The sequence below is a fragment of the Oncorhynchus mykiss genome, chromosome 6 (assembly GCF_013265735.2).
Source record: "Oncorhynchus mykiss isolate Arlee chromosome 6, USDA_OmykA_1.1, whole genome shotgun sequence".
In the NCBI taxonomy this organism is placed as follows: domain Eukaryota; kingdom Metazoa; phylum Chordata; class Actinopteri; order Salmoniformes; family Salmonidae; genus Oncorhynchus; species Oncorhynchus mykiss.
Window position 1 is genome coordinate 42,293,854 of NC_048570.1, and position 20,977 is coordinate 42,314,830.

At 42.4% G+C, this 20,977-nt stretch overlaps 2 protein-coding genes across 2 annotated transcripts in view; both read right to left on the reverse strand.

Annotated features, from left to right (window-relative positions):
- Positions 1–7,896, reverse strand: part of npdc1b (neural proliferation, differentiation and control, 1b) — a 49,267-nt gene extending 41,371 nt beyond the window's left edge. Inside the window, exon 1 of the mRNA XM_021606543.2 lies at positions 7,505–7,896. Coding sequence (XP_021462218.1) covers positions 7,505–7,613 — 109 coding nt within the window. The 5' untranslated portion in view covers positions 7,614–7,896. The remainder of the gene's footprint in view (positions 1–7,504) is intronic.
- A 1,171-nt stretch (positions 7,897–9,067) lies between these two features.
- Positions 9,068–20,977, reverse strand: part of LOC110525990 (protein Niban 2) — a 57,472-nt gene continuing 45,562 nt past the window's right edge. The window contains exons 9-14 of the mRNA XM_021606544.2: positions 20,702–20,889; positions 20,308–20,463; positions 19,017–19,130; positions 14,375–14,482; positions 14,053–14,164; positions 9,068–12,005 (exon numbers count right to left, since the gene is read on the reverse strand). Coding sequence (XP_021462219.1) covers positions 10,690–12,005; positions 14,053–14,164; positions 14,375–14,482; positions 19,017–19,130; positions 20,308–20,463; positions 20,702–20,889 — 1,994 coding nt within the window. The 3' untranslated portion in view covers positions 9,068–10,689. The remainder of the gene's footprint in view (positions 12,006–14,052; positions 14,165–14,374; positions 14,483–19,016; positions 19,131–20,307; positions 20,464–20,701; positions 20,890–20,977) is intronic.

A 20,977-nucleotide genomic window follows, 5' to 3' on the forward strand; every position in this document is an offset into this window, starting at 1 on the left:
ATGAGGAGTTGAGAGTATCACAAAACCATTCAGGATCCCCAAGAAACATGTGCAAATGAGAGCACAGATGTATTTAGGATTTATTTATTTTTGACAAACAAAACAAACTGCTCTGGAGCACAACAGGATGTGACAGCTGTGAAAAAAAGTAAGTTGTGCAGGCTACAGTAACAATTACATAAAATGGGTAGTTAGTCAGTCAGGTAGCCAGCGCACTAAGTAATTGCAACATGGGAACAGGGTTAGAGAGCCCTGCTCTACACAGTCCAAACAAAGTGTTTTGTTTTACAGTATAGAGCCCCACAGTGGAGGTGTCATAATACCCAGAAAACCTAGCTGTCAAAACAGGGAAATGGTTCCAATCTTTTTTCCACCATTCATTTTCCCATAGCAAATTTTAGAAACACTTAAAATAAGGGCTGGCGTGATGTTTTGATAACCATGTAAATCTCGCTCAGAGAAGGCGACTTTGATATATTCGGCTCTAGTTACCCTCAGATTCCGTAAACGCTAATCAGCATCAAAGTAGACATCATGCAAGACTACAAATCCCTGCAACCTCCTGCACGACATTTTTAGCTGATACCTTTGCTATTTAAAACTTGCACAAGAAAGTTTACAGAATTGTCAATTTAAAATAATGTATTTATTCATACTAAATTTTGCTAACATATTTAATCCAGAGATTCTTACCCTTGCCTTGATTTGGCAGTCTCATCCAGATCATCATGGAATTTGTAGTTCTTTATGATAGCCAGATTAACAGCTAATTAGCATTTAATTTGGGGGGGGGGGGGGGGGGGGTAAATACAGGCAAATATATTGATAAGTCACCTTGTCCTTAGAGAGATTTACACGGTTAACAAAACTTCACGCCAGGGTAAGCCTACACAAAACACAGCGCTAATTTTAAATGTTTCAAAAATCCCCTTTGGGAAAAATTTATGATGGAAAAACAATTGGAACCATTTACTTGCTTGACTGCTAGGTTTTATGGTTATGACAACTCATACTGTGGTACTCTATTGCCACTAGCTAGCTAGCCAGCCATTCATTCACCCATAGGGCCACGACATGAGCAACCCCACTGTGCCTCCATCGATGCATAGCTAGATGGCTAGGTATTAGCTAAAGTTAGCTAGCTAGATAGCGAGCTAGCTATAGGGGGAATCCCGAATTATGAAGCGGACTTTGCAGCACACCACACAATACATTCTCCCTATGAGCCCTGGTCAAAAGTAGCACACTATAAAAGGGAATAGGGTGCAATTTGGGACACAGCCCAACTCATTGATTCCGGTGCTTAAGAGCTCACATCAGTAAATCCAGGTTCATGTTGCCCGTCAAACACAGCAGCACTAAGACCAGTGGCAGGGCTATGCCACGCACTTGCACTCACTGCAACCCTTTTCATATCACAGATGTTATGTTATCACCTCTCCTGTGCCCGGGCCAGGGAAACAGGGATGAAAGGAACTAATCAAGGTGGTGAGAAGCACTGTTAACAGTTCTGCACTCCAATAAAGCAGGCGAAATGAAAACACAAAACGATCCTGGAAATCGGAGTGGAAACTCAGAGCACAACATGTTCTCTGCTTCGGTTCTGAGGAGCGAGATCATGCCATACCATGAATGGCATAGAAAATCATCATCTTCACAGAATGCACTCTATTTGATTGGGTTAAACATGAATTGACACAGATCTGTGCTCATTATGTTATATAGTACAGTAAAATGTATTTTTGTGTAGCAATTGTCGTGAATTATTCTAATCAAAGGAGAGACTTAGAGTTCTTCAAAAACAATCAAACTTTATTAGTAATTACTGCAGTAATGGAACGTTAACAACCACCCAATGGTGTAGAGTTAAAACCCAAATAAACAGGATTCGGTTACAACTCTTTATAGTCTTCCTGAGTCCTTGTGATGAAGAACAGATACGTTGAAATTATACAAAAAGGTATGCAACAACCATCAAGATTTACATTGCGGAAAATATGTCTCTAGTTTATTTACTGCTTGCTTAGACAAAAATACTAATGCAATCTAGAATACTAAATCCTTTCCTTAAATAAACAGGTGGTTGGTTCTCCCTGTTACCGACAGACAGGAACACAGACACTAATCATGGTTTGGAATGTAATGCAGTCTTTAGGTTATCACCAAGCTATCGTGAATCTACTTGTCAGCGTTAAATCTCAGGCTTCTCTCCCTTCACACAGACACATGAAAGTTCTAACAATCCTATTGTGTTGCCTCTAAGAAAAACAGACAGTGTGAGTACTAATATAGGATTACATTCTAATATAAGAGTAATGTGATTAACAATGTTGTAATTCTACAACACAATCTATAGAGTATTTGTGGTGTTGCTTCTAAGTTCTTTGCATGTCTCTGAGTTTTGCTGATTTTAAGAATGCTTTTGATTCCATATGGCATAATGGATAATATTACAAAACCCTCCAAAGTGGCGTTAGGGGTGAAGTATATGACATCATAAAATCTATTTACTTGAACAACACATGTAGCATTAAAATGAACAATAAAACTATAGAGTTTTTTGCACAAGGGCGAGGGGTGAGACAAGGGTGCAGTTTAAGTCCAACATCTATATCAATGAACTAGCAGTGATGTTGGACTGATCTGCAGCCCCTGGACACACACTCAAAGATGAGGTCAGATTCCTGCTCTATGCAGATGACTTTGTCCTACTGTCACCAACAGAGCAAGGTCTACAGGAACAACTTAACATTATTTGGGAATACAGCATCAACTTACAGAAAACCAAACACTCCTTCAAAGACACTCCTTCAAATTAGGAAATACCATGGATGAACATGCCCAATTGTACAACTACCTGGGACTAAAAATCAGTGCCTCTGGTGGATTGCCTGCAAAGCATTTTACTCCATAAAAAGACATTTCTCAAAAATAGATATTCATATCCAAATCTGGTGCAAAATATTCAAGTGTAATTTTACCAATTGCACTATATGGGAGTGAGGTTTGGGGTCCAACCTGTAATTACGATTATGAGCTTTGGGAGAAAAAACAGATAGAAAATCTACATAAAATTTTGCAGAATTATCCTAAATATCCAAAAGAAAGTACCAAATAATGCATGCAGAGCGGAACTCGGACGATTCCCTTTAAATTGTAAATATAAAAGAAAAGGACACTAACATTTTGGCATCATTTCAGATTAAGCCCCAAAACATTCTTACAATTCAAAGCACTGGAAGCTCAAGAGCTGAACCCTGAAAAGAGTTCCCTATGTCAGTGGTTAAAAACACTAAACAACCCTATTATTAAAACAAGGAAATTCATCAAATTGTTACAAAAATTAAAACCTACTTGACAAATTGTGAAGATGAAACAAAAACACAGAATAAACTAAATTGCTATTTGGCAATCAAAAGGTAATACAAATGGGCAGAATATCTCTAATCTGTCAGAGCAACCACCAATTAGCTAAAGAAAAAGGGAGACACAAAAAGACAGGGCTAACCAAAGAGTGGTCCCTGCACGCCAGGGAAGGTAGAGACTAGAGGTTGACCGATTAATTAGGACCGATTTCAAGTTTTCATAACAATCGGTAATCGGTATTTTTGTACACCGATTTGGCCGATTTTTTTCTTCTTTTTTTTAACAACTTTATTTAATCTTTATTTAACTAGGCAAGTCAGTTAAGAAAACATTCTTATTTTCAATGACGGCCGAGGAACGGTGGGTTAACTGCCTCGTTCAGGGGCAGAACTACAGATTTTTACCTTGTCAGATCGAGGGATTCAATCTTGCAACCTTACAGTTAACTAGTCCAACGCTCTAACCACCTGATTACATTGCACTCCACGAGGAGACTGCCTGTTTCGCAAATGCAGTAAGCCAAGGTAAGTTGTTAGCTAGCATTAAACGTATCTTATAAAAAAACAATCATAATCACTAGTTAACTACACATGGTTGATGATATTCCTAGTTTATCTAGCGTGTCCTGCGTTGCATATAATCGATGCGGTGCGTATCGTTGCTCCAATGTGGACCTAACTATAAACATCAATGCCTTAATTAAAATCAATACACAGAAGTATATATTTTTAAACCTGCATATTTAGCTAAAAGAAATCCAGGTTAGCAGGCAATATTTACCAGGTGAAATTGTGTCACTTCTTTTGCGTTCATTTTACGTAATTATGACATAACATTGAAGGTTGTCCAATGTAACAGGAATATTTAGACTGATGGATGCCACTCGTTAGATAAAATACGGAACGGTTCCGTATTTCACTGAAAGAATAATCATCTTGTTTTCGAGATGATAGGTCATTAATATGGTCGAATCTGGAAACTAAGGCTTGTATTTCTGTGTTTTATCATGTTATAACTAAGTCTATGATTTGATAGAGCAGTCTGACTGAGCGATGGTAGGCAGCAGCAGGCTCGTAAGCATTCATTCAAACAGCACTTTGTTGCGTTTGCCAGCAGCTGTTTATGACTTCAACCTATCAACTCCCAAAATTAGGCTGGTTTAATCGATGTGAAATGGCTAGCTAGTTAGCGGGGTGTGCGCTAATAGCGTTTCAAACGTCACTCGCTCTGAGACTTGGAGTGGTTGTTCAAATTGCTCTGCATGGGTAACGCTGCTTTGTGGGTGGCTGTTGTCGTTGTGTTCCTGGTTCGAGCCCAGGTAGGAGCGAGGAGAGGGACGGAAGCTATACTGTTACACTGGCAATACTAAAGTGCCTATAAGAACATCCAATAGTCAAAGGTTAATGAAATACAAAATGGTATAGAGAGAAATAGTCCTATAATAACTACAACCTAAAACTTCTTACCTGGGATAATTGAAGACTCATGTAGAAAGGAACCACCAGCTTTCATATGTTCTCATGTTCTGAGCAAGGAACTTAAACGTTAGCTTTCTTATATGACACATATTGCACTTTTACTTTCTTCTCCAACACTTTGTTTTTTGAACATGTTCCATTATTTATTTGAGGCTAAATTTATTTTATTGATGTATTAGATTAAGTTAAATAAGTGTTCATTCAGCATTATTGTAATTGTCATTATTACAAATAACTAAAAATAAAAAATGTTTTTTTTAAAAGGCCGATTAATCGGTATCGGCTTTTTTTTGGTCCTCCAATAAATCGGTATCGGCGTTGAAAAATCATAATCGGTCGACCTCTAGTAGAGACAGAGATGCACTTTCTCCTCTACTGTGAGAAATACTCCCAAATAAGACCATATTTTTTAAATAAAATATCTCAATCAATTCCTAACTTCTGTGCATTTACTAATAATATAAAAAAGGTGGGAATTATTCTGGGTGGGGGGAAAAAAACAAATATTACTGCCAGATATGCATATGCCATAGCCTGAAAGACACCCCATGATAATTAATTCCTTTAAGTATTTGCATTGTACATAACTTAACAAGTAATACAGTGTAATCATCTATGTACATTATATTGTTTATTTATTAGCCATTCACCTTTCTATAATCTTAATTAAATGTATCGACCCAAGATTTCACAATACTTCAGCAGCATTGTGCATTCGGAAAGTATTCAGACACGGAAATACCTTATTTACATAATTATTCAGACCCTTTGCGATAGGACTCGAAATTGAGATCAGGTGCATCCTGTTTCCATTGATCATCCTTGAGATGTTTCTACAACTTGATTGGAGTACACCTGGGGTAAATTCAATTGATTGAACATGATTTGGAAAGGCACACACCTGTCTATATAAGGTCCCACAGTTGACAGTACATGTGAGAGCAAAAACCAAGCCATGAGGTCAAAGAAATTGTCCGTAGAGCTCCGAGACAGGATTGTCTCAAGGGACAGATCTGGGGAAGGGTACCAAAACATGTCTGCAGCATTGAAGGTCCCCAAGAACAGTGTCCTCCTCCATTCATAAATGGAAGAAGTTTGGAATCACCAACACTCTTCCTAGAGCTGGTGCACCCAGCCAAACTGAGCAATCAGGGGAGAAGGGCCTTGTTCTGGGAGGTAACAAAGATCCCGGATGGTCACTCTGACAGAGCTCCTTTGTGGAGATGGGAGAACTTTCCAGAAGGACAACCATCTCTGCAGCACTCCATCAATCAGGCTTTTATGGTAAAGTGAGCAGACGGAAGCCACATGACAGCTTGCTTGGAGGCAACGAAAGGACTGTCCGACCATGAGAAACATGATTCTCTGGTTTGATGAAACATTGAAGTCTTTGGCCTGAATGCCAAGCGTCCCATCTGGAAGAAACCTGGCACCATCCCTACGGTGAAGGATGGTGGTGGCAGCCTCATGCTTGTGGGGATGTTTTTCAGAGACAGACTCCTAGACTAGTCAGCATCGGGGGAAAGATGAACGGAGCAAAGTACAGAGAGATCCTTGATGAAGTCCTGAGCGCTCTGGAGCAGGTTCTCAGACTGGGGTTAAGGTTCACCTTCCAACAGGACAACAACCCTAAGCAGGCAGCCAAGGAAACGCAGGAGTGGCTTCGGGAAAAGTCTCTGAATGTCCTTGAGTGGCCCAGCCAGAGCCTGATCGAACATATCTGGAGAGACCTGAAAATAGCTGTGCAATGACGCTCCTCATCCAACCTAAGAGCATGAGGATCTGCAGAGAAGAATGGGAGAAACTCCCCAAATACAGGTGTGGAAAGGTTGTAGCGTCATACCCAAGGAGGCTGGAATCGCTGCCAAAGGTGCTTCAGCAAAGTACTGAGTAAACAAAGTCACGTTGTCATTATGAGGTATTGTGTGTAGATTTAAAAAATATCAAATGTAACAAAATGTGGAAAAAAGTCAAGGGGTCTGAATACTTTCTGAACACACTAAGTGCTGGAATTAGTTGGCAGGGGTCTTTGATTTAATTAAGAGTGTTTTGACGTATTTCTAATACCTTTTAAGACATATGATGGTAGATGTTGTCTAAGACCCCTTTTCCATCAGTTTAAACAGAAATAAAAGCTTTAGCTTATTCCAAATGTTTTGGGTGGAAAATGGTTGCCAAACCTTAATAAAAAATTATAATATGTGTGTGTGAGAGAGATACAGTAGACTCTTAGCTGTCATTGACACCCAATATGGCATGGTCATGGGTCCTTTTACTTGGAAATGACCAGAACAATCACAATGGGGATCAGTTGCCAAATATTCTAGAGCATTGCATATACATACCTTGAAGAACTGATATGATTCCTTACTCTATATTTCAGAGGCATGTTTGTTCTACATATAAACATACTTTATATATTCCAATTAAAATATCCCTTTTTCAAATCTAAAAAAAGCCTATGATCAGAAATTAATAGTATTTAATCCATTTGTTGAGTTTGTGTAGGCCTAGAGTCCTACCATATGTTTGTTACCTTTTGTAGGGAACGCGGTAACACCTGCGTTTACATTGACAGCATGACATCATCCACATCGGGATCAACTTTCATAAATGTGCGCACAACACGCAGACTTAAATATTAAAAGGGCTGTTCTTACCTGGCATGCATGCGCTCATAGCAACGAAGGTTGCAAAGACAGCAACCTGGGTTAGAAGCGTGGCGGCGGTTCTCGGTCGGTGATCGACACCTCTTCTCGGGGATGGCATACTGCAAAGCGCTCTTACAACTGATACAACTGAGCTGGGGAGTCGGGGTTGATCATTCCCCCATCCCCTTAGAACAGAAAGAAGCTTTGGAAAGGTGCTCAGCTTTTGTAAATATGTATTCAGAATGCGGAGTAGAAAAGGCGCTCAGTTGCAAGAACCAGATTCGGTAATAAAGCGCTGGTCAACGATTTCGTCTGCTATGTGTTTTGCGCAGGATCCCATTATGTCGCTTTATGTGTGACGGTTGAAGAAACGAGTGAGGGCAGGGCTGCTGTCTGTCACAGAGTTTCTATAGTGTCGTGAGAGAGTTACGTTGATGTCGTCACGATGCGCGCCTAATCAGCTTTACCGTACGCACAGCCGCAAATACAAGCCACTTTCCCGAAGCAGGTGCATTTTAATGGACTATAGTGCCTCTAGTGCCTCCCCGGTTCTGAGAGAAATGTGTTCATAAAAAGCCCTTTGCTATTTTTTTTAAAGGATTAAAATAATCTGTATAAGGGCACACTGATGATTCATACATAATATGACACGACACCAAGGTTACATAATAAAAGGCTGAAATAGATCAATTAAGTCTGGAAAAGACTGAACATTGTTGTTTAATTATGTGGCTGAACCAATATCTCTTGAAATATTATCGTTTTTCGAGTGTTTGGTTTGTGGAAGATCAATACTTAATGTGGGTTATACATATTATACATTTGTAGTAGGCCTAAAGTTTGTAGAGCAGGGGTATTCAACTCCTACCCTACGAGGTCCGGTCCAGAGCCTGCTGGTTCTGTTCTGATAATTGACGGCACCCACCTGGTGTCCCAGGTCTAAAGCAGTCCCTAGTTAGAGGAAAAAACACACAGTGGAACTGGCTTCCAGGTCCAGAAGTGAATTTGAGGGCTCTAGTCTGTACCCCTCAAACTCAAAGCCAGTTCCACTGCATTTTTTCATTGTTCCCCTCTACTCAGTGACTGATTTAGACCTGTGACACAAGGTGTGTGCAATTATTTTTGCAATGAATTTTCAGGTAGAACAGAAAACCAGGAGGCTCTGGACCTCCTAGGTTAAGAGTTGTGTACTCCTGGTCTATACATTTGGCATTTCCCAAGACATTTTTAAACCACAATTAATCTATGGCAGGCTACTACATTGTCCTATTCTGGAACGTGCAACGATGCAAGGCGTAGTAGCAAGTCTTTCTTCAGACTAACTGTAGATTGTGCCCAGATGGAAATATGACAGTCAATGTGAATGCAAGACTAAATACTGCTCCACTTGAACCCAACAATCATTGATGGTCCATCCATTTTCAAAATTTGAGAGTAGTTCAAATATCTCCAGTCCCATCCCTGAGCTGTTTAAAAAAAAGAAAAAGTGGCAAGATATCCATGTCGTTTTTCAAATCCCAGACTGCCCCTTTAACAAACCTTTGTGTTCCAAAGGAAAAACATACAAACATATTGAATCAACAATTATTTATTATCAGTAACAGTCCTGTGTATAACATTGAGTAAAATAAATCTAAAAGTACAGGCATCAAAAGGGATGCAGGACAGGGACGTAAATGCAGAGTGCAATACATAATAAATACAAATAATTGAGGAGATCATTTAAGTGTATCAATGAAGGCACTGAAGAGAAAGTAAAAAATAAAAACTTGTCACAGCTGCTAAGACGAGCATCTGTGGAAAGGCTGTATGACAGTGAAAAGGGTCAAAAACGTATGAAGTCAACATAGCATTAAATACAGTATGTACAGATTCTCTCTCTGTTGGGAATAGCTCAATGTTTTAACTGAGGTATTCATGTCAATAAGAATTTGTCAAATATTAAGGACAACATATCAAATACAATTACTCGTTTGCCTTGCTTTCCACGTCTTGCGATAACAGAACAGTTAACACATCAATATGTTTGACGGATTGTCATTTCAATTTGAAACAGAAAATAAAAAGTACTTTGAATGAGATGTTTTCTAGTATTTCATAAGGCACTGTTACTACAGAATTGCTTGCTTCCCAGACACCTTTTCAACATATCTCAATAAATAAACGTCAGAAGAATATTATTGGAGGTTGATGCACAATTATAAAAGTATTGGAATTACTCTGATAGAAAAAGAGATTCAAAAAACGGACAGGAAACTTCAGAGTAGAGAGCAACTGTACGAAAGTGACAATGAAAGAACAACAATAAGATGACAACAATGGACATAATATCAGTCGTTGAACCCATTGGAATAAATACTCTGTGATTTTGAATTTAGCCATGGCTAGCTATACTGTAGCTTTGCTCATGTTGTCATGGTCCACTCTAAATACAATTGAACACAAACTAGATAAGTCAGACCGTTGACAGCTTTTGGATTCAGGGTAAAGCCAATTCAAGTGGTTGAGCAGTAGTGCAGATCATAGAGGACAAATCAATGATGATATTGAACGTTATATACCCCACCAAGAACACCTGAAGTGTGTGAGTTAATTTCATATTCACAGCACACCATAATATGGACACAACTGGGTCTTTCTATTGTGCTCCTCATTCACTACCCAGTGAATATATAGTAAAAAAAAAAGGACAATGGAGTGAGTCCCTAAATCTGGTTCCAGATCAGTTTGTGGCCTTTCTAATTCCAAAGCTGCCATTGCCAAGCCATGTTTTTTTTTTTTTATGACAATGAGTGACAGTGAGAGTTGGCATGAGCGCACAAACATCTGGCACTCAAGCCACAATGCACATGCTATCAACTGGAATGTGGACGTAATCTGTCAAAATATAGAAACAATAGGAAAACAACATATACAGGCATTGAAGTTGTACCTGAACCCGGATCAATGTACATACAGACTGATGATTTGGTAGAGGTGGATAATAATGGTGAAAAAAAAGTAACTGTTATGAAGAGAATAATCTTGACAACGAAAACTAAGCGGTAAAATTATTGGCAAAACTACTGTATACAAACCATTTCCATTGATGAAATTGTCTATGCTATTGTGAGATTAATTATGTATAATATCCCGGTCTTGGTAAAAAAAAACAAATTCCAAATTGACAACCGGCATACAGCCCAAACAATGACTCATTCCACACTGGGGCCGTCTGCCTTCTCTGAGTCCTTCTTCTGCGCTGCTGCTCCCTCCTGGGCCACAGTCACTCCCTCTCCCCCTGCCTCAGGGATCACCTCTGCTGCCTCTGGCTCCTCTGTACTGGGGGCAGCCTTCTCCACCGCCTCACTGGTGGGAGACTGGAAGCCACTGTCGTCCTGTGGAGGTGGAGGGGGCAGGGAGTTCAAATCCACCGTGGGTTGTGGATTTGCTCTCTGGACATTTGAAGTGCTCTCAGTGCTCTCCGACTCCTCTGGCATTGGTGCAGGGACAGGGACTTTCTCCAGGGCCGTTGTTGTGGCTGCAGGAATTTCTGTTTGTGTGGGTGCAGGCACTTGGAGCTCTGTGTCCAGGGCTGTTGGTATGGGGATCTCCTCTTGTGCTATGGGTGTTACTGCTACTGCCTCCATCTGCGTTGAGGGTAGGGAAGATACCGCGTCTGAACTAGGAGACGTATCCTCTTGGGTTAGAGCTGCTGGTGCCGAAGCCTCTTCCGGAACTGTTTTCAGAGATTCCTTCTCTTTGCTTGAGGGTACACTTCTAACCTCCTGGCTTGAGGGGGACACTTCTGCTGCGGTCTCCTGTGAAACTGCAGCCACCTCCACGCCTGGCTCGCTGTCCTCTTCCTGCACAGCATTCTCTATCTCCTGTATGGCACTCTCGATGGCTGATGCCGTGTTCTCTGAGTCCTGTAAGGAGCTCTCAATCTCTAGGTACTTCTCCTCACGCTCAGCTTCCTGGGTCACATCCTCTGAGATTTTGGTCTGCACCTCTGGGGCGACACTCACGATCGTCACCGACTCTCCTCCTTTCAGGACGGAGCCGTTCGTTAGGGCAGGGGATGGACTGTTCTCTGGCTGGACAGGAGGTGGAGGGGCTTTCTTCTTTTCTTTTGGAGTGGTTGCATTAACTTTGACTGGACCCTGGTGGACGATATCTGGAGACGATGGAGCATCCTGGTCCTCCCCCTCTCCCTCCCTCTCCTCAGGGATGCCATCCACACTGGGCACCTCGAGGCAGGACTCGTTGACCAGGATGGGGGAGCCATCCAGCTGGATCATAGAGACCACCTGCTTCATCCTGCGCCTCCTATGGGCCTCCCCACTATCACCAGCCTCTTCCCCCTCTACCTCATCTTGTCCCTGTCCTTCCTCTTGTCCTGTCCCGTACTCCCCAGCCCAATCGATGGCAGGGTTGTCCCCCAGCAGGTGCAGGTTGGGGTCACTGCTGGTCAATACAATGCTGTCCCTGTACAGGTTGTGTCTCCTCTGGACTGCTGCCTCCTTCACAGCTACACAGGGAGGAAGAAAGAAAGGATAGAAAGAGAGAGAGAGAGAGAAAGGTCATTAAGACATTGTACACCGGAGGTTCGTTCCATTTAATTTCAGAAATTAATGACACCCACCATCTCAGATTGTTCTGAAATGGTTTCTGTAGTTGCATTATTTGTTTTAACATTATATATGTACTTCAATATTATTTTGTTGAAAGACATTTGGAATTCTGAGAAATTAAGCTAATTGATTGCACACAAATAGGCAATTTCAATTTACAGGATTCATATAATATGAATTCAATATAATGCCCAAACCCCGATTTCATGGCCTCTGCATTTCTTATTGACCAAGCCGAAAAACAAGGCATTAATCAAAACGTTCAGAAACCCCCTCCCCCACTTAAAACACAAGTGACCAGCAAAATTGATCAAAGTAACAGCATGAACAGCGGCATCTAGTGGGAAAAACCTGGTACTTTCACACTATTTTATGGGCAGAAATGGAAGAGACTTCAATGGCAAATTTGTCTGAACGGGGAGGGAAAAGACATCACAAAATTCACTGAAAATGCATTACATAGTATGAATAAACAATAATCCAAGCCGCAGTGTCATACTACCTGTCAAATATAGATAACTGATACTGTATACTGGCCATTGGGATGGGCTTGGGGGGGTCCGTGGGAGGCTTTTGACCATTTATTTGGATTTCTCATGTTTCATACACTATTAAGAAGTGGTTTGCACCAAACTGGAAGATGGGTAATATATTTATTGAATATTATATGAATCCTATAAATTAAAATGGCAAATATGTGCAACATTATATTTAATTTCTCAAATGTTTCAAATAATATTTCAACAAAATAATGCTTATATTATCTGTTTCTAACTATAGAAAAAATATCAGAACAATCACAGATAGTGGCTGTCAATCTTCTTTCTTGTGCTTTTGAGGTGAAATGACTCAGGAGCGGCATCTCTTCTAACACATCGATTTTGCATATCACTAGAGCATGGAGTTTTTCCTAGTGAGGTCATTTGGTGACGAAGAACTCTGGGGCCTAAATATAGCCTGTGAGTACTCTTATTCCATACACTGAACACATAAGGCAGGGATCATCAACTAGATTCAGCACCGGGCCGATCTTTTCTTGAGTGGATGGTCGGGGTGCCGGAACATAATTACAAACAATTTGCAAACTGCAAATTGACACACTTAGAAGCCCAACAGATATAATGTTTGACTGAAACATAATTTTAAACCTTGCTTATTTGCATATGCTCACATAGACTGAGTGTACAAAACATTAGAAACACCTTCCTAATATTGAGTTGCACCTCTTTCGCCCTCATAACAGCCTCAATTAAGCGTTTCACAGGGATGCTGGCCCAGGTTGAATCCAATGCTTGCCACAATTGTGTCAAGTTGGTTGGATGTCCTTTGGGTGGTGGAACATTTTTGATACACATGGGAAACCTTTGAGCGTGAAAAACCCAGCAGTGTCGCAGTTCATGACACATTCAAACAGGTGTGCCTGGCACCTACTATCATCCCCGTACAAAGCTTTTGTCTTTCCCATTCACCCTCCGCATGGCACACATACACAATCCATGTCTCAATTGTCTCAACGCTTAAAAATCCTTCTTTAATCGATCTCATCTTCTTCATCTACACTGATTGAAGTGAATTTAACATCAATAAGGAATCATAGCTTTCACCTGAATTTACCTGGTCAGTTTGTCATGGAAAAAGCTGGTATTCCAAATGTTTTGTACACTCACTTGGTGCAGTTTTGCTTGTGTTTCTATAGTATTTTATGTTGAACCCTCTATTTTTTTTTATTAATAAAGGGTTTTGCTCAGAAAACTTGGGAGGGCCAAACGAAATCACCGCCAGTTGGTTAACCCTGACATAAGGCATTGAAATATAAGAGAAGTATATGTCTGCGTCCCAAATGGCACCCTATTCCTCCTATTGATCAGGGCCCATAGTAATGCAATACAACGGGAGTAATGGTGCCATTAAGGACAAAGCCACTGTTTCCATTGTGAGACTCACCCATCATGATGTCCTTCATGACAGAGTGCAGCACCACTTCCTCAAAGATGTTCTCCACCAGGATGAAACGAGAGAAGTCCTCAAAAATCAGCTCCTGGAAACGAGGCAGCTCCTGGACACGGCAGAGGAACAAGTATGAGAACAGAGGACCCATAAAAGGTGTCATACACACTCAGGAATACACTCAGGAGAGACATGCAGAGAAACAGTAAGTTAACAGTATGAGTGCCATTGCATGGAAGTGTAATGTCAGTTTCACACAATGTATGCATTTGACCCGTCCTATACACACTGTCTAGTCGGCTACAGCTGCTAGACTTACAGATGCGACAGAGGGAGTGAGCTGCTTCAGCATGTAAGGGATGAAGATCTGAAGAAGAGCCTCTCGGAAGAACCTCTTCCGGACTGTGCTGCTGTCATAGTCAAATTTCTGTGGACAGACAGGAGGGAAATAAAAGACAGGAGATTTTATGATTTTTTAGAGAACATTTATGTAGTATCAATCAGCTCAATCCTACATTTTCCAAGATGGAGTAGCAGCAATACGTGTTGGTTTTTGTCCCGTGTAAATATTCAGCTTTTTTTGTCTTTATGTATACATTTCAAACTCTTTTTCCATTTTTGAATTAAATACAGCTTCCTGCAACCCTATTTTTTAGACCTTATAACCGGAACCTCCATCAGAAGCTAGCCTTCAGAAGCTATCCAGCTAATTAGCTACTAGCTATTTAGTCATTGTTAGCTACTGCTAGCAGTCTTTACCTTTAGCACAGACACCAGCTGCTTTAGCCTGGATATCCACGATATCAGCCCGGAGCATATCGGACTGCTTTTTCCCCCCAATACATCACCGGATTCCTGCCACAAGCTCTGGACCATTACACTGGATCATCGCAGCTAGCTAGCTGCTACCAAGTGGCTATCGTGGCTAACGCCCTTGTCCAGAAGCAAGCACCAGTTAGCCTCAAGCTAGGCTCATTCCCCCAGCTAGCAAACCAACTACAATACCTCTCTTGCCAATTGGCCTGTACCCTTTGTCGGCACGGAGCCCCTCCGATCCATCACGAGTGGTCTGCTGACGTATTTCGGCCAATGTGCTCTCAACCGGCCTCTGCGTCGTTGATGTCGGTGAGGACCCAGCTACTAGCCCCGGCCTGCTAGCTCTCTGAGCGCCGTGTCTCCAGCTCGCATAGCGTAGTGATGACGTCCGAGCGGCTCCCTTTTCGTCCATTGCTGCTTTTTGGACCCTATGATCACTCGGCTACACAGCTGATGCCAACTGGACTGTTCATTAACACGGTACTTCATTTTGTTTATCTGTCGGCCCCAGCCTCGAACTCAGGCCCTGTGTGTAGCCAACTGACCCTCTCTGCCCATTCATTGCCATTTACACGTTATTGTGGTCTTTGTTTTATATCCGTTGTTGTCTTAGCCCTCCCAATCAACACCTGTGATTGCTTTATGCTTCACTCTAATGTCAATATGCCTTGTATACTGTTGTTTAGGGTAGTTCTCATTGTTTTTGTTTTACTGCGGAGCCTCTAGTCCCGCTCTACATGCCTAGATTAGCTCCCTTGCCCCACCCCCCACACATACGGAGGGAGACCTCACCTACTTTAACTGGCGCTTCCAGAGATGCAACCTCTCTCATCATCACCCAATGCCTAGGTTTACCTCCACTGTATTCGCACCCTACCATGCCCTTGTCTATGCATTATGCCCTGAATCTATCCTACCACGCCCAGAAGTCTGCTCCTTTTACTCTCTGCTCCGAACGCACTAGACGACCAGTTCCTATAGCCTTTAGCCGTAGCCTTATCCTTCTCCTCCTCTGGTGATGTAGAGGTTAACCCAGGCTCTGTGTGTCCCCAGGCACTCTCATTTGTTGACTTCTGTAACCGTAAAAGCCTTGTTCATGCATGTAAACATCAGATTGCTTTAGCACACGCTGCCAACCCTGATGTCCTAGCCGTGTCTGAATCCTGGCTTAGGAAGGCCACCAAAAATTCTGAAATTTCCATCCCCAATTACAACATTTTCCATCAAGATAGAACTGCTAAAGGAGGTGGAGTTGTAATCTATTGTAGAGATATCCTGCAGAGTTCTGTCATACTATCCTATCCAGGTCTATGCCCAAACAGTTCGAGCTACTACTTTTAAAAATGAATCTCTCCAGAAATAAGTCTCACTGTTACGTCTTGTTATAGACCCCCCACAGCTCCCAGCTGTGCCCTGGACACTATATGTGAATTGATCGCCCCCCATCTATCATCAGAGTTCGTACTGTTAGGTGACCTAAACTGGGATATGCTTAACACCCCAGCCGTCCTACAATCTAAGATAGATGCCCTCAACCTCACACAAATTATCAAGGAACCTACCAGGTACAAACCCCAAATCCGTAAACATGGGCACCCTCATAGATATCATCCTGACCAACCTGCCCTCCAAATACACCTCTGCTGTTTTCAACCAGGATCTCAGCGATCACGGCCTCATCGCCTGCGTCCGTAATGGGTCCGCGGTCAAACGACCACCCTTCATCATTGTCAAACGCTCCCTAAAACACTTCTGCGAGCAGGCCTTTCTAATCGACCTGGCCCAGGTATCTTGGAAGGATATTGACCTCATCCTGTCATTAGAGGATGCCTGGTTGTTCTTCAAAAGTGCCTTCCTCACCATCTTAAATAAGCATACCCCTTTCAAAAAATGTAGAACTAAGAACAGATATAGCCCGTGGTTCACTCCAGACTCGACTGTCCTTGCACACTGCACAAGCTTCAAATAGTCCCCGTGATATGCAACTTTTCAGGGAAGTCAGGAACCAATATACACAGTCAGTTAGGAAAGCAAAGGCTAGCTTTTTCAAACTGAAATTTGCATCCTGCAACACTAATTCCAAAAAATGTTGGGACACTAAAGTCCATGGAGAATAAGAGCACATCCTCCCAGCTGCCCACTGCACCGAGGCTAGGAAACACTCACCACCGATAAATCCATGATAATAGAGCATTTCAATAAGCATTTCTCTACGACTGGCCACGCTTTCCACCTGGCTACCCCTACTCCGGCCAACAGCTCTGCACCCCACGCAGCAACTGGCCCAAGCCCCCCCGCTTCTCCTTCACCCAAATCCTGCAGAATCTGGATCCCTACAAATCAGCTGGGCTAGACAATCTGGACCCTCTCTTTCTAAAATTATCCGCCACCATTGTCGCAACCCCTATTCCTAGTCTATTCAATCTCTCTTTCATATCGTCTGAGATTCCTAAAGATTGGAAAGCGGCCGCGGTCATCCCCCTCTTCAAAGGGGGAAACACTCTAGACCCAAACTGTTACAGACCTATATCCTTCCTGCCCTGCCTTTCTAAATTCTTCGAAAGCCAAGTGAACAAACAGATCACAGACCATTTTGAATCCCACCGTACCTTCTCCGCTATGCAATCCGGTTTCCGAGCTGGTCACGGGCCACGCTCAAGGTCCTAAACGATATCATAACTGCCATCGATAAAAAAAACAGTGCTGTCCAGCCGTTTTCATCGACCTGGCCAAGGCTTTCGACTCTGTGTATCGGCAGACGACACCATTTTGTATACATCTGGCCCTTCCTAGGACACTGTGTTAACAAACCTCCAAACAAGCTTCAATGCCAAACACTCCTTCCGGGGCCTCCAACTGCTCTTAAACGCTAGTAAAACTAAATGCATGCTCTTCAACCGATTGCTGCCCGAACCTGCCTGCCCGCCTAGCATCACTACTCTGGACTGTTCGGACTTAAAATATGTGGACAACTTTAAATACCTAAATGTCTGGCTAGACTGTAAACTCTCCTTCCAGACTCATATTAAGCATCTCCAATCCAAAATTAAATCTAGAATCGGCTTCCTATTTCGCAACAAAGCCTCCTTCACTCATGCTGCTAAACATACCCTCGTAAAACTGACTATCCTGCCGATCCTTGACTTTGGCGATGTCATATACAAAATAACCTCCAACACTCTACTCAGCAAATTGGATGCAGTCCATCACAGTGCCATCCGTTTTAGCACCAAAGCCAAATATACTACCCACCATTGCGACCTGTATGCTCTCGTTGGCTGGTCCTCGCTACATATTAGCCACCAAACCCACTGGCTCCAGATCATCTATAAGTCTTTGCTAGGTAAAGCTCCGCCTTACTCAGCTCAAATGGTCACCATAGCAACACCCACCCGTAGCACGCGCTCCAGCAGGTATATTTCACTGGTCATCCCCAAAGCCAACACCTCCTTTGGCAGCCTTTCCTTCCAGTTCTCTGCTGCCAATGACTGGAACGAATTGCAAAAATCACTGAAGTTGGAGACTTATATCTCCCTCACTAACTTCAAGCATCGACTGTCATTGCAGTTTACCGATCGGTGTAGCTGTACACAGCCCATGTGTAAATAGCCCATCCAACCTACTACCTATCTCATCCCCATAGTTGTTTTGTTTTTTTTCTTCTCTTTTGCACAGCAGTATTTCTACTTGCACATCCATCACTCCAGTGTTAATTGCTAAATTGTAATTACTTCGCCACTATGGCCTATTTATTGGCTTATCTCCTTACTTAATTTGCAGACACTGTATACATATTTTATATTGTGTTATTGACTGTATGTTTGTTTATCCCATGTGTAACTCTGTGTTGTTATTTTTGTCACACTGCTTTGCTTTATCTTGGCCAGGTCACAGTTGTAAATGAGAACTTGTTCTCAACTGGCCTACCTGGTTAAATAAAGTTGAAATAAAATAAATAAACACAATGTTACCCATCCATGTGCCTAGCAAGCCAAATATGACATTTTTGTGTGCTTATCTAGATTCACTGGTTTTACGCACCAACTAAACTTTTTGGGGGGAGAGCGCAATGGTCTTGAGTAGTCATCGTGCCTATGTCATGGAGTGCACTGGGCCAACAGCCATCCCTGTCCTGTCTGCCTTACCTTGATGACCCGGTCCTGGCAGCGCTGGATGTTCTTACAGAGACCCTCTGGCCCCTGGTCCTCCAGACTCTGGTGGAGGATCTGCTCAAAGGTGTACACCGCATCGTCCATTTGCTGCACAGATAAAGGTTTGTTAATCAGTTTACATTTTAGTCATTACATTTTAGTCATAACAACACTGTTATCCAGAGTGACTTACAGTCAGTGCATTCAACTAAGTTTAGTAGTGGAAAAACAACCACAAATCACAGTCATTGCAAGTAAACCTATCTTTAAAATAGTCTATACTCTACCAGACAGAAAGAGAACGCAGAGAAATCGGTTTATAAAATGGATCATCATGTGGGCATGTTGGTAACTCAATAAACTGGTGAACTCCACTAAGCAGTCATCCGACAGTGTATAGATAAAGTCCACGATTTGCCTGCTTGCTGAAATCACAAAATGCCAAGCCAAGAACAAAACATTCCATCAGTTTTCATATATTCACCACAAGGGGACACTATCTTCCCAACAATTCCTTTTAAAGTGTAGCATAACAAAATAGGATTGCTTTCTATATACTAGTTGAATCCTGTCCAATAAAACCCTTCCCTCCCTCCATTCTAAACTAATCACACTCTGAACCCTGAGGGTAGATCTTTGCTATTGTATATATGAACTATAAACAGAATCTTGGGTGCAAAGCAAAGTTCAAATTGTTGAACTCTCTGAGACCTTAGCCCCTGTCTGAGAGGTCTCACCCCCAGCAGCTTCTAGCCACTACAAAGAGGACAGCCTATGTGATTCACAGTGGGGGACAGAGTGGTGAATACTTGGCTCTAGGATATCTCTCCAACAACCAACAGCCTGTCAACAGAGACCAGCCAGCCAATGACAGTAAACCACCACTCACTAACCAGAATGTGCTTGTTCTCCAACCACAATAATAAAGAACTCCCCATACTGTAGCTCTGAGGATCTCAGACAAAACAGCACAACCAACAACCACAAAATAGACCTGCAGGCCACATCCTTTCAGCACTCATACACCAGCCAGGAACTCAAATGGAGACATTTCAGCAATTATTGAATTAGTACCTCACCATACTCATACCCCATGTCAGTTTAGTGATTAACTGTCCACATCATCAGTAAGAGGTTGTGTCACGTTTTGCAGAATGTAATAAGGTGTAGGAGGGTGTAGTTTACGTTTGCATTTGGAGCACATTCAATTAAGCTAGGTACGACAACCTATCACAGTCATTGCAAGTAAAACCGTCATCCTCAATCAGTGCAAGTTAAGTTGTACCTCTCTCATGAGGATCTGTGCCCTCTGGACGAACACGGAGGGGCTGGAGACGTCGAACCTCTGCTGCAGGCCGTCCAGACTCAGGTCCTCTACTTTCTCATAGCAGCTCTGCATCTTCACCGGGTGGAAAGCCAGCATAGAGATCTTCTCCATGTGCTGACGAGAGACGGAGAGAAAGAGGGAGAGAAGGAAGAGTGAGGCTGGGTTGACAGAATTAACACATAGACCATAGAGACCAGGCTTGGATGATATACGTCTTTCAATTCACTCATCAATTTGTATGCTACACTTCAGATATCACCTAAAATGGGTGGAATAAAAGCATGCAGCTAAACTGTTATGCTAGATCATTAGACTGACACCCATATAAATGAATGAATAACAACGTTCTCACCTCTCCCAGTTTTTCCTTGGTGCTGTCGTTCACTGTGTTCTTGCTCATGTCCACCAGCTCTCTGAAGAAGACGTCCCTGACCTCAGAGAAGCCTCGACTGGTGGGCTCCATCAGGGCCTCCAGGATAGAGCTGATGTAGGGCTGGATACTCACCTTCAGCAGCTTCTCTGCCTTAGGCAGCGCCACCGCTGGGAGGAAACACAACGAGAGAGAGAGAGAGAGAGAGAGAGAGAGAGAGAGAGAGGATGTCAACACACAGACTAGTCTACATGACTT